Source organism: Monodon monoceros, unplaced genomic scaffold (genome assembly GCF_005190385.1).
Source record: "Monodon monoceros isolate NGI ecotype Baffin Bay Population unplaced genomic scaffold, NGI_Narwhal_1 Super_Scaffold_9, whole genome shotgun sequence".
NCBI classification, from domain to species: Eukaryota; Metazoa; Chordata; class Mammalia; order Artiodactyla; family Monodontidae; genus Monodon; species Monodon monoceros.
In genome coordinates, this window is record NW_021703786.1 from 29,235,592 (window position 1) to 29,247,780 (window position 12,189).

A 12,189-nucleotide genomic window follows, 5' to 3' on the forward strand; every position below is an offset into this window, starting at 1 on the left:
GGCTCACTTTGGCCTTGCGTAGCAGCTGCTGGAACTCAGGCTGCGGCAAGAGGCCGTGGTTCTTCACGAAGGCCGGGACTTCGGGGGGCCGCTGGCTCTCGTAGTACACGGTGCCGTGGATCTCCAGGTACTTGTTCAGGATACTCAGGAACTTCTCCTTCCCCTGGAAGAGGAGATGGAGGGGATGGGAGCCTTGCTCCAACCTCAGACGGCAGAGCCAGCTGAAGAGACACCCCCGGTCGGGAAGTCGGAAAACATGGGGCCAGTCTCAGGTCGGCCCAGCTGTGTGACCCTGAGGAGGCCCCTGCCCTCTCTGGTCCTCAATTTCTTTATCTATGAGTTACAGAGGTTGGATTAGACCAGAGGCCTCCTGACTATTTTTAGCCACAGACCTGTTTTCTTTCCAAAGGTCTCCTATAGAGACCAACATTTAATTGTATCCAGCTGGAGCTACTTGGCCTCCCCTGAATCCCTGATGACCTCCAAGGACCTCTGAGGAGGCACGGAGCATAGGTGAATACATAACACCTCAGTGTCCGGGCACCCATCTGACGCTACGGCCAGGGCCCTGAGCTGGGAGCGAGCTGCGGTCAGTGTAGGACCTCGACAGGAACAAGCATGGGATCGGCTGCTGGGTTCTATTTTTTAGAGATTTTCTGAGGCTCGCAGAAGAGAGGGAGGGGAAAGTAGCTTCGAGATCACGGAGAAGGGTGGGGCGTGGGGCTCTCTTCAGGGAGGATTAGTTCCCAACAGGCCAATGGGTCAGACGAAAAGAACTCATGGTTCCCCACGTCCCGCCGGCCAGCATGAGATCAGACCACCAGGAGCTCCAGCCCAGGTTCACTTTATTAACCACAGCTCTTGTAGAATATTATCAATGGACATCAGAATAATTGTTAATAATTCACATTTTGAAACTCAAACTGTATACATTTTTCACAAGGAGGCCTTCCACTTTGGGTAATGCAGATCAGCCCTGCCTCTGAGAATGACCAGGAAAAACGGGAAAATGTAAAATACATCTATGAAGGCCCTGGAAAATCTAACAAAGGATGAAGAATTACAAGGCCAAGACCTGGGAGAAGGAGGAAAAGAGATTGCTGAGGCCAGTGTTGGGGTTGGTTTTCCTCCTGGGGGCACCTGCTGATTCCAGGGGCAGCATCTAGGCAGCTAAGCAGACCTGGGAGACAAAAGTTAGAGTTTGGGGCCTGCCAAAGATGGGGAGCCCTGATGGAAATCCACACTTTGGGCTGGAACTCTGAGGAGTTACAGCCTGGAAGAAAGGAGGGACCAGAACTAGAGCAGCTCTGGCAGGGGCTGAATCCTTTTAAACTTGTCTCAATTACTATCATTGGTTGAGGTGACCTGGGATTGCTAGGGCCCCAGCTGTAATCCAAGGATAAAAGTAAATCCTCTCTGGAAGAAGAGAGTATCATCCTTGACCTCAAATTATTTCCACAGTTTTTCATATTCATTTTCCAGAACTACCTAGAGGTAGTTTTTCTCAAAAAGAAAAGAAAAGGGAACCAGTAAAATCCCAATCAAAATCCCAGCAGGCTTTTTAAAATAGGAATTGACAAGCTAATTCTAAAACTCATTTGGAAATGCAAGGACCTAGAAGAGACAAAATAACTTTGAAAAAGAAGAAGAAATTGGGCAGACTTATATTACCTGATTTCAAGACTTATTGTAGAGTTACAGTAATCAAGACAGTGTGATATTGGCATCGAGAGAGACAGATCAACAGAACAGAATAGAGAGTCCAGAAATAGACCTACACATGTAGGGTCAATTGAATCCTGGCAAAGATGCAAAGACATTTCAGTAGAGGAAGGATAATCTTTTCAACAAACAGTCATGGATCACTCTATATGCAAAAAAAAAAAAAGGAAAGGGAAGGGAAAAAAGGACTTCAACCCAGACTTCATATCATATATAAAAGTTCATTCAAAATGGATCACAGACTTAAATGTGAACCTAAAACTATAAAACTCATAGGAGAAAAATCTTTGTGACCTGGGGTTAGACAAAGATTTCTTGGATACACCAAAAGCACAATCCATAAAAGAAAACACTGGACTTCATTAAAATTAAAAACGTTTGCTCTTTGAAAGATGCTGTTAAGAGAAAGACAAGCCACAGCCTGGGAGAAAATTTTTGCAAAGCATCTATTTGTTAAAGAACCTATATCCAGAATATGTAAAGAACTCTAACCACTCAATAATAAGAAAATAAACAACCCAATCTTTTAAATGGGCAACATTTTTGAAGGTATTTCACCAAAAAAGATAAACGGAAGACAAATAAGCACACAGAAACATCTTCAACATCCTTAGTCATTAGAGAATTACAAATTAAACCCACAATAAGATAATACCGCACACCTGTTAAAATGGCTAAAATTAGAAAGACTGACCATGCCAAGTATTGATGAATTTGTAAAGGAATTGGAACTCTCATACATTGCTGGCAGGATTGTAAAATGGCAAAACCACTTTTCTTAAAATGTTAAACAGTTCTACAATATGACCCAGCCATTCCACTCCTAGGTATTTACCCACAAGGAATGAAAGCATACGTGTGTACAAAGATATGTACGTGAATGTTCATAACAGCTTTATTTGTAATAGCCAAATACTGGAAACAACCCAAATGTCCACTAACAGGTGAATGGATAAATAAAGTGTAGTCCGTCCACGCAATGGAATACTACTCAGCAATAAAAAGGAATGAACTATCGTTACATGCAACAGGATGAAGGAGTCTCAAAATAATTATACTCAGAGAGAAAATCCAGACAAAAATGAATATATACCATATGATTCCATTTATATAAAATTATATCAATAGAAGATGAGAACTAATCCATAGCGACAGAAAGCAGACCACTGGTTGCCTGGAGATGAGGAGAGGAGAGATGGGAGGAAGAGATGCCAAAGGGAAGAAGGGAATTTCAGGGGTGGTGGATCTATTCTCTCTCATGATTGTGGTGATGGTTTCACGTAAGTCAGAAGCCATAAAATTATACACTTTAAACAAGTTTAGTGTATTGCATGTCAGTTTTCCCCAATAAAGCTATTGAAATAGATTTTTAAATTTAAAATTTTAAATACCTTGATTTTTTAAAAAATATCACGTACATAAAGAGACAAGGCTATATGATCAACACCCAAGAGACACGACAATGAAAACAGATTCATAGGAGATCTATATGCTGGAGTTACCAGGCACAGACTTTAAGATAATACACTGAATATAGTCTAGGAAATAGAAGATAAAATTTGAAACCAAATGGAAAAAAAAAAAAACCCACAGTGGCAGAAACTAAAGACTAAATGGATGGATTTAACAGCAGATTAAACACAGCTGAAGAGAAACTTCACTTACTGAAAGAACAAAAGAAAACATCCAGAATGAAGCATAGAGAAACTAAAGGATGGAAACTGCAGAAAAGAATGCTGGAGACAAGGGGATATAATGAAGATTTAATGTCTGTGTAAATGGAGTCCCAGAAGTACAGGAGAGAGATTGGGGCAGAAGCAACATTTAAAGAGAGAATGGCTGAGAATTTCCTAAAATTAGTGAAAGGTCAAACCACAGATCCAAAGAGATCTCCAAACTCCATGTAGGATAAAAACAAAACAAAACAAAACAAAACAAACAAACAAGCAAGCAAAAAACCACACTGAGGCTTATCATAGTAAAACTTCTGAAAACCAAACGGAAGCCCTCAAAGCAGGCAAAGGAAAACACAAAAAAGAAATTACCTTTAAAGGAACAATCAGACCTACACTGACTACTCAACGGAAATGACAGAAGGCAGAGGACAAGCTAGAATTTGTACATAATGAATGTATCCTCCGAGACATTCTTAGAAAATCAAAAACAGCAGTCCCAGACTAAGTTGGTTTCTTCTGGAGACAATGATTCCAGATGGAATCTCAGAGATGTAAGAAGGAACAGAGAACAATACAAAGGGTAAATGTGGGTAAGTGTAAATGAATATTGACTTTGCAAAACAACAGTAGCAACAACAACAACAATGATAATAATATATCGTGGGGTATAAAATATTTGGAGAGTATTAAAATACCATAAAACATATAAGCTGGGGCCGGATAGAAATAAAACATTTTGAAGTTCTTTTATAACCCAATGAAACGTAAAAGTATTGGCTTAGACGTTGATAAGTCAAAGGTGCGTGTTATAACCTTTGGGGTAGTGTAAAGAGTATAAAAATATTAAGAAGATCGGGACCAAAAGAATATGAGAGTACAATTAGCTAAAGGGAGGTGGATTTTTAAAAATATATCAATGTAAAAGGATAAGAAATGAGCGGAAAAGGAACATAGAACAGGTAAAAAAAAAAAAAAGAAAGAAACCAACTAATAAAATGGTAGATGCAAAGCCAAATCATATCAGTAATCACACCAAAAATTTAAAAGGATTACTTATTATAAAACTGAATTATGGCCCTAGAAAAAAATCAAATCAAGGACATAAAGTGTTTAGAAAATGTCTCCAAAGCCCCCATTCAACTTCCTGATCCCATTACCAGAGCAGCTATTATTAACAGTTTCTTGTTTGCCTTCCTCAGATCTTTTATGCATTATAAGCAGGTGTACATTTCCTTTAAAACACACACATACGGGCTTCCCTGGTGGCGCAGTGGTTGAGAGTCCGCCTGCCGATGCGGGGGACACGGGTTCGTGCCCTGGTCCGGGAAGATCCCAGCGGAGCGGCTGGGCCCGTGAGCCATGACCACTGAGCCTGCGTGTCCGGAGCCTGTGCTCCGCAACGGGAGAGGCCACAGCAGTGAGAGGCCCGCGTACCGCAAAAAAAAAAAAAAACAAAAAACAAAAAACCACACACATACATGCACAAATGGGTTCACGTTACATGCACTGTTGAGCAACTTTTTTTCACCTAATCATACACGTGTGTGTATTTATGTATGAAAACTTAAAGTTTTACAAAACAATAATTACTCTTAATAAAGTCCTCTGATATCCTTTTATTCTATTGTTTCTAAGTTATTCTGCTTCATTTTAAAGGCTAATCAAGGCTCTCTGAGTTAAAAAAAGACAAATACTGCATGATCTCACTAATATGCAGAATTGAAAAGAGTCAAACTCATAGAAACAGTAGAATGGTGTGAGTCAAGGGCTGGGCGGGGGGGGGATGGGGACATATGAGTCAAAGGGGACAAACTTTCAGTTTTAAGATAAATAAATTCAGGGATTTAATGTCCAGCATGGTGATTATAGTTAATAAACCTATATTGTATACTTGAAATTTGCTAAGAGAGTCAATCTTAAATGTTCTCACCACACACACATGATAACTGAGGTGGTGGATGTGTTAATTAGCTTGATTGTGGCACTCGTTTCACAATATAAATGTTTATCAAGCCATCATGTTGTACACCTTAAATACATACAATTTCTCTTTGTCAATTATACCTCAGTAAGCCAGAGGAGAAAAAAAAAAAAAAAAAACAACAACCAGAGCTAAGTTGCAGTTTGAAAAGTCCACCTTAGCTCCCCCAGAAGCACTTCTGAGGTCTGGAATGTTTCTTCCAACAGCAAGGCTGGGTTTGCCCTGCATCCGGACGAGCAGCCTCTCTCCCATCCCTCAGTCCTGCTCCCTGGGACAGGCTCTCCTAAAACAGCAGCATCTAAGCCTTAGCCTCCAGCTCTGGGGACCCAGGATAAGACAAGCCTCCTCGGCACAACATTCACCAAAGCCCTCTTCCGGACCCCGGCTGCCACTCCCCTAAGGATGTCACGACCTCATACCCTCCTCCCTCCTCCGCTTCTCGCCACCTGGCCCCCTGAACTCTAGATGGCATTTTTCCCAGGATGCTGCTGTCATTCCTTTCTTCAGCCGGCCACCTCTGCCTTCCTTGGGTCACAAAGACCAGAGCAAAGATGTCTTTTTTTGGAAGCAACTGCTTTGAGGTCTCTTGCACAGCGTTGCTCCTGGCTGACCCAGAGGCTCCTGAGCTAGAGAGAAAACTGTTCTCTTCCCAGGCCTCATAACCTCTCGTTCTCTCGGGGCAGTTTCTTAACAGTATTTTCTGGTCCAAGCAGACACCGCCTGTGCTCGCTCCCTTGCCCAGCACCCCGGGCATCCTGGCAGCCAGCTCGTTTGGCCTCAAATGAGGATGAGTCCTCGCCCCTCTCCCCACACCTGGCAGTGGGCACTGGTGTCTCAGCCAGGGCTTGGACCCGTAGTCCAGCTTAATCCAGAGCTTCTCTCTGCCTCTATCCAAGGCGTCATAACCGGGGAGGCTATGTAGAGTCAGAGTTAACTGTTCTGGCTCTTAGAGTTAGATGTGGGTTCAAATCCCAGCCCCACCACTTAACTAGCTTGTCACTCTAACCTCGTAGTTGACGGTCAAGTGAGAAAATATATGCGAGCACCTGGCAACAGTAAGCTCTGGATGGACCAATATTAGCCATGGCTATGACCTCATAGGGTTGTTGTGGCACAGACCATGAGATGTCCCATAATATCGCTTTCCTCCCCCTTCCTCAGTCACAGAACTCCAGGGCTGAGCTGGGCACCTGGTTGCCGGGGGCACAGCCACTTCCAGCATCCCCTGAGACTGGGCATGGCCACGGGACGGAGACCTAGCCACAGGGCCATATGGGGAAGAGATGCGCGTAACGGTCAGGCGATGTCCCTAAACCTGACCTTCCCCCGCCCCTCCTCCTTCCTCCTCTTCCTCTCCCCGCCCCCCCACCCAGCTGGAGGGCAGATGTAATGGCTGTGCACTGTCTGTGGTCATCTTAAATGATGAGGCAAGACCAGGGTGGGAACTAAAGAGGGCGGGTCAACCAGGGGAGAAGAGCCCCAGGGGTCAGGCCAGGACTGACACCTCCAGAGTTTGTCAACAGAAAAGAAGACATACTTGCGTCTTGCCTCAGTCACTATTATTCAGGGCTTTTCTGTGACAGCTGGACTTAATCCTAATCAACACAGCATGAGAATCATTAACTGAGACGGTCATGTGACAGGCTTGACATGGGGTACGGGGCTGCTCAACGTTCCCCGTGATCGGCATCTTTATTATTAAACTTTCGCCTCACGCCGCCTGCCTTAGGTCAATGGCCCATCCTAGGAGCTGCCCCGCGCCACACGGAGCTGGACCCTGACCTCCAGGGCCTGCCTCCCCTCAGAGGGCCCCGGGAAGAGCCTGAGACCCCGCTGTCCCCGTCACCCTCCTCCCGCCTTGGTCTGGTCCATCCACAGGAGCCACAAACCCCGGAGAGCCCACCTCGGGAGCACCCCCAGGGGAGACCCTATAGAGAGTAGAGGGGGCGGGAGGCGAAGGGAACACGTGGCATACCTGGAGCTGCCTCGTTGCCAGGGGGGCAGAGAGAAAAGAGGAGAGAGGACAAGTCAGTGGCGGGGTGAGTGGGTACCCTCCCATGCTGGTGGTGCTTCTTGTGGGACCCCGCCCTGAAGACGGGGTTCCAGTTCCTAGGCCTCTCCTGCTTCTCCACGGCCTCCCATCCCACAGAATCCCCACGTCTAGCCTAAACCCCCTTTGCGGGGTGAGAGTGTCTGTTGATCCATCTGAGGGAGGGTGGAAGGTTAAGCCATTTGAATTTGTTGCAAAGCGTGGGAGCAGGGAGAGGGGTGAGGCATGAGTCCCCGGGCTGGTATTTCCAAAGGCAGTTAGAGGCCTCTTTTCTGACCCATTAGTGGGGGCTGTTTTCCACCGTCGTCCGGTGCTGGGGGCGGCGGATGGGAGCCGAATCCTGGGGCTGGGAGCCCCTGGGGGCCGAGGGCTGGTGCTTGCGTTCAGCGGGGCTCACCTTCCAGATACTCGCCTCCTTGCCATACACCACGGCCATGTTGCTGGCTTTGCCGCCTTTGATGAGCTGCTTCTCCGTCTCGTTGAGCTCCTCGGACACGAAGCCCATGAAGGAGTTGTCCGGGGTGTGAGCTGCAGCCAGACCACGAGGTCAGGAAGAGGGTTACCAGGCAGCCAAGGGCACGCCCTGGGTCTACCCGGCCCAGCCCCATCAGAGGGCTCCCTGTTTGGCAAGGATGGGGAAGGGGGCTGGGAGGTAAGGGGTCCTGTTTGGGGCGGGGAGAGCATCAGTGCCCTGGCCCCCTTCCACGGCATCTCTTACCACCTACCCAGCCCTCTCTCCACGCAGCCCTTTGCTCACAAGGCCCTGCTGAGAGGTCTTTCCTGACCCCAATCCCACTCTGTCTCCTTTCCCTGCTTTATTTTTTGTCCCAGCACTCACTGACCAGATGTGATAGTATATATTGATTTGGTTGTGTATTATCATCAGAATCTAAGCCCCACGAGAGCAAAAGCTCTGTCTGTGTCCCCGGCACACGGGAGCGCCCGGCCGGCTGGCTCACAAATGCACGGAACATCTTCCCTTTCACACCTGCCAGCTCCTGCCCTGCCCTTCCCTCTGCCTGGAGCGCCCACCACCCTTTTCCAGGATGAGAAAATCCTATTCCGCTTCAGGGCCCCACTCACACGTCACCTCCTCTCCTCCCAGAAGCCTTCTCTGGGGTCCACGTGCCCTCCCCTGTGGCCCCATCCACTGTGGTTAGGTCTCCGGCAAAGCGCGGATCGCACCCTGCCTCACCTCCCAGAACCGAGCGCACCACGGGCAAGGAATGCGTTTCAGCTAGGGCTCCAATTCCTCGGCCACGCTGCAGGAATGTCACTGATTAGCCCTGCCTGCCGTGGCAGGGTAGATGTGTAGGCACAAGTGTCATCCATTTGCACGTCACATGATCCCTCCGTTCCACGTAGAGGACCTTGAATAGAGTGCTTATGGAACCCAATTAAACCTACTCTACCTTCCCAGGTGGGAGAGGCTGCAGGGAGTAGGTTGGTAACAGCCAAACACCCTTGATTTCCCAGAACAGCCCTGATGCCAAATACCCTACTTCTTCATTTCAGATGCATGTTTTTTCACATTTTAGCATTTCTGAAATTGGGATGCATACTTTAATCAAATGTGTAGATTTAACACAATATGTCTACCCATCCCTCTCAATACCCACAAAATTTATAATCAATATCTGGTGTACCTTAGAAGAGGCGGTGGTTTTCTGTCCAAGTGCCCCAGAAAGCTCACGGATTCGTGAGTCTGAAAATCCGACCACTATAAGGACAGGCTACAGAACAAAATGATCTCTCCTCTAGGGCTTCAGAGGCATAACGGGGGCCCTGGAGGCCTGGAATTGTTTCTGTGATGGTCAGAGCTCAGGCAGCTCTCCTGTCTCAGGAGGCTCTGCCAGGCCAGGGAGAGGCCCCAGGAGGGCAGACCAGACCCTCCCTGACCCAGTTTGCCTGCCCAGCCCCACCCTGGTCTCTGTCCCTACCCTCTGGCTCTAGCTGGGGCTGCACCCAGGTCTCTCTCCCGTTTGCCATTTCCTCCCTATTCTCAGGGATGAAGAAAATCTCATTCCACCAACTCTACCAGAAGGGACAGGTTTAGAACAATTAGCTAAACTAGTGGGCGTGGGACAACGAAGTATTGCAACCAACTAAAATATCAGGGACCATTAAGCAAAGAGCTCCTGGGGGCAGGGCAAGGCAGGGAGAGGCAGCCAGAGCAAAGAGCAAAGGCAGTTAGCTCTTTGGGGAAATCAACCAGCTATCAATAGATGGGGAAAGAGGTCTGCTCATGAATTCCTTCCTGGACTTGGTATATCATTAAGACAGGCAAGTCTGTTTTTTGTTCTCTCTTTCTTTAATTGATTCAGTCAATTAACATTTTTCTGAGGACCTTGATAGGCTCCAGGGAAATAAAGATAAATCAGTCAGTGGCTCCTTTTTGAGTGATTCATACATAATCTATCAGTGGAAATAAATGTATAAGCAAATAACTCTATTTCAATATATGCTTTAACAGAATTAGGTTGAAGAGTTATAAAAACATTCTGCCTGGAATAGATAAGGTGATCAGTGAAAGTGACAGTAAAAAGAAGAGACATTTGACATGGGGTTTTGGAGGATGAGTAGGAGTTTGCCAGCTTTGGAACTCTAGATCCAGTGGGTTTTACCCCAGGGCAAGTCCTCATTTTCTCAGTGTAGATTATCACAGAGGGCTCTTAACCCATCTCCTGCTTCCCCGTCCTCTACCACTGTCCCTTTGGCCATCTGCAGTCTGCCAGAATAATGTATCTCAAAAAATTTGGGGGGTGGAATTCCCTGGAGGTCCAGTGGTTAAGACTCCGTGCTTTCACTGCCGAGGGCCTGGGTTCAATCTCTGGTCATGGAACTAAAATCCCTCAAACTGCCCGGCGTGACCAAAAAAAAAAAAAAAAAAAAAATTTCTCCACAATATTCCCTAGCTCAAGAACCTACAGTGAACCTCAAATTACCATATCCAATGTAAACTCTGGAATCTTTGCTAAAAGACCCCACCCCTCTGCTCCCAGATCCTCAATGGTATTTTTTCTGCTCTGCTATCACATATGCTGTTTCCACAGCCTACAGCATCACCACCACTACCCACCCCCACTTCCTTTCCCTCCAGAAATCTCCTCAGGACCCATCCCACTTCAGTCACTCTGCTGGGAGCACAATGCCACCAGATGACCTGTTAGGACAGTCACTCTTCTCTTGGAGAAGCCTCACACAACCTTGCAATGGGCTATGGGGAGGGAGTCTGGTCCCCACAGAGCCATGTGACCTCAGACAGGACATTCCACCTTTCTGGGCCTCAGTTTCCTCATCTGGGCTCCAAGGAAACTTCCCACCTTCCCAACCTTCTGGGATCCAATCAAGCCATTACTCATGTATTATTCAGAAATCTTGTCTGCCTCTAATACAGCCTAGAACCTGAAGAGTAATACAAAAGCAGTCCCTAAGCACCCAAAAGGGAGGCATTCATTTGACAGGCTCAGCAGAGATCAGCTACTTTACTTACGAGCAAGTTCCTGGGACCCTGCTTGGAACTAAGCTCACTCTTAATTTAGAGACAATCCTAACGAGGGCGCTTATCCAGCTTTCTGACCCACAGCCTTCAAAGAGCCGCCAATTAGACGTCCAAGATGCTGCTGGATGCAGATAGCTTGACGACGATTAAAAGTGACAGCTGACAGTCTCCCAAGTAGGAGAAAAGGCGCCACACCAAACAGCGACAGGAGAAGGGGCCACTCAGCAGGGGACGTGGCTCCGCACACCTCTGCCGGCCCCGCAGGGCAGGCCCCACACCAGAGAGGTAGAGCATTGGCCCCGAGTTGTCAAGAAAAGGTTAAATTATTTTCAGCGCGCTGCATGTAAGAGGGGAGGTCAGTGTTTATATATTTTAAAGTCTCATTAAAAATCACGAAAGCGGGCTTCCCTGGTGGCCCAGTGGTTAAGAATCCGCCTGCCAATGCAGGGCACATGGGTTCGAGCCCTGGTCTGGGAAGATCCCACATGCCGCAGAGCAACTAAGCCCGTGCGCCACAACTACTGAGCCCGCACTCTAGAGCCCGCAATCCACAACTACTGAAGCCCACGCGCCTAGAGCCCGTGCTCCACAACAAGAGAAGCCACCGCAATGAGAAGCCCGCACACGAGAGTAGCCCCCGCTCACCGCAACTCGAGAAAAGCCCGCGCGCAGCAACAAAGACCCAAAGCAGCCAAAAATAAATAAATAATTTTTTTAAAAAATCACGAAAGCTCAGCTCGAATGGCATCCCTTGCCCGAAGCCCGCCACCCACAGGGGCCCCAGCCACCCCACCCCCCAGCCTTACTTCCCATTATCCCCAACGCTGGAGCCTCCCGGAGCATTTGCATTTCCAGAACCTTCCGTTCTTTCCATATCCATCTTCACTACGTCTGTTCCCTCTGCTTAGAAAGCCTCCCTATGCTGCCCCCTCGCCACTCACTTAAGTCTCCCTCCACGTTGGAATGTCTCTCTTTCTCAAAGGCCATGGAACCCTCTTTGTTCTGGAACCCTGTGCTGAGCCGCTCTCGAGAGCAAGACAGCAACGTGCGCTCCAGGAGGACAAAGGCTGCGTCCTCTGGGTGTTGGAAAGGTCACCATGCTCCCCCCTCCCACCCCCCGCCACCCAGGCTGCCCCCTCCCTACACACCCCAGAGGCTTCCTCTGTGGCTCACACATTTGCAGAGAGGGGAACAAGGCTTTCCCGTCCAAGGGGACACGCCAAGGGGGTGTGTTCCCCCCCTCCCCGCACAGGCCCCA

General features: G+C 47.7%; 1 protein-coding gene across 1 annotated transcript in view; it reads right to left on the reverse strand.

Moving 5' to 3' along the window:
* MGAT5B (alpha-1,6-mannosylglycoprotein 6-beta-N-acetylglucosaminyltransferase B) overlaps positions 1–12,189 on the reverse strand; it is a 66,953-nt gene that overhangs the window by 8,771 nt on the left and 45,993 nt on the right. The window contains 3 exon segments of the mRNA XM_029212316.1: positions 8–163; positions 7,355–7,360; positions 7,827–7,957. Of these exon segments, the coding sequence (XP_029068149.1) occupies positions 8–163; positions 7,355–7,360; positions 7,827–7,957 (293 nt within the window).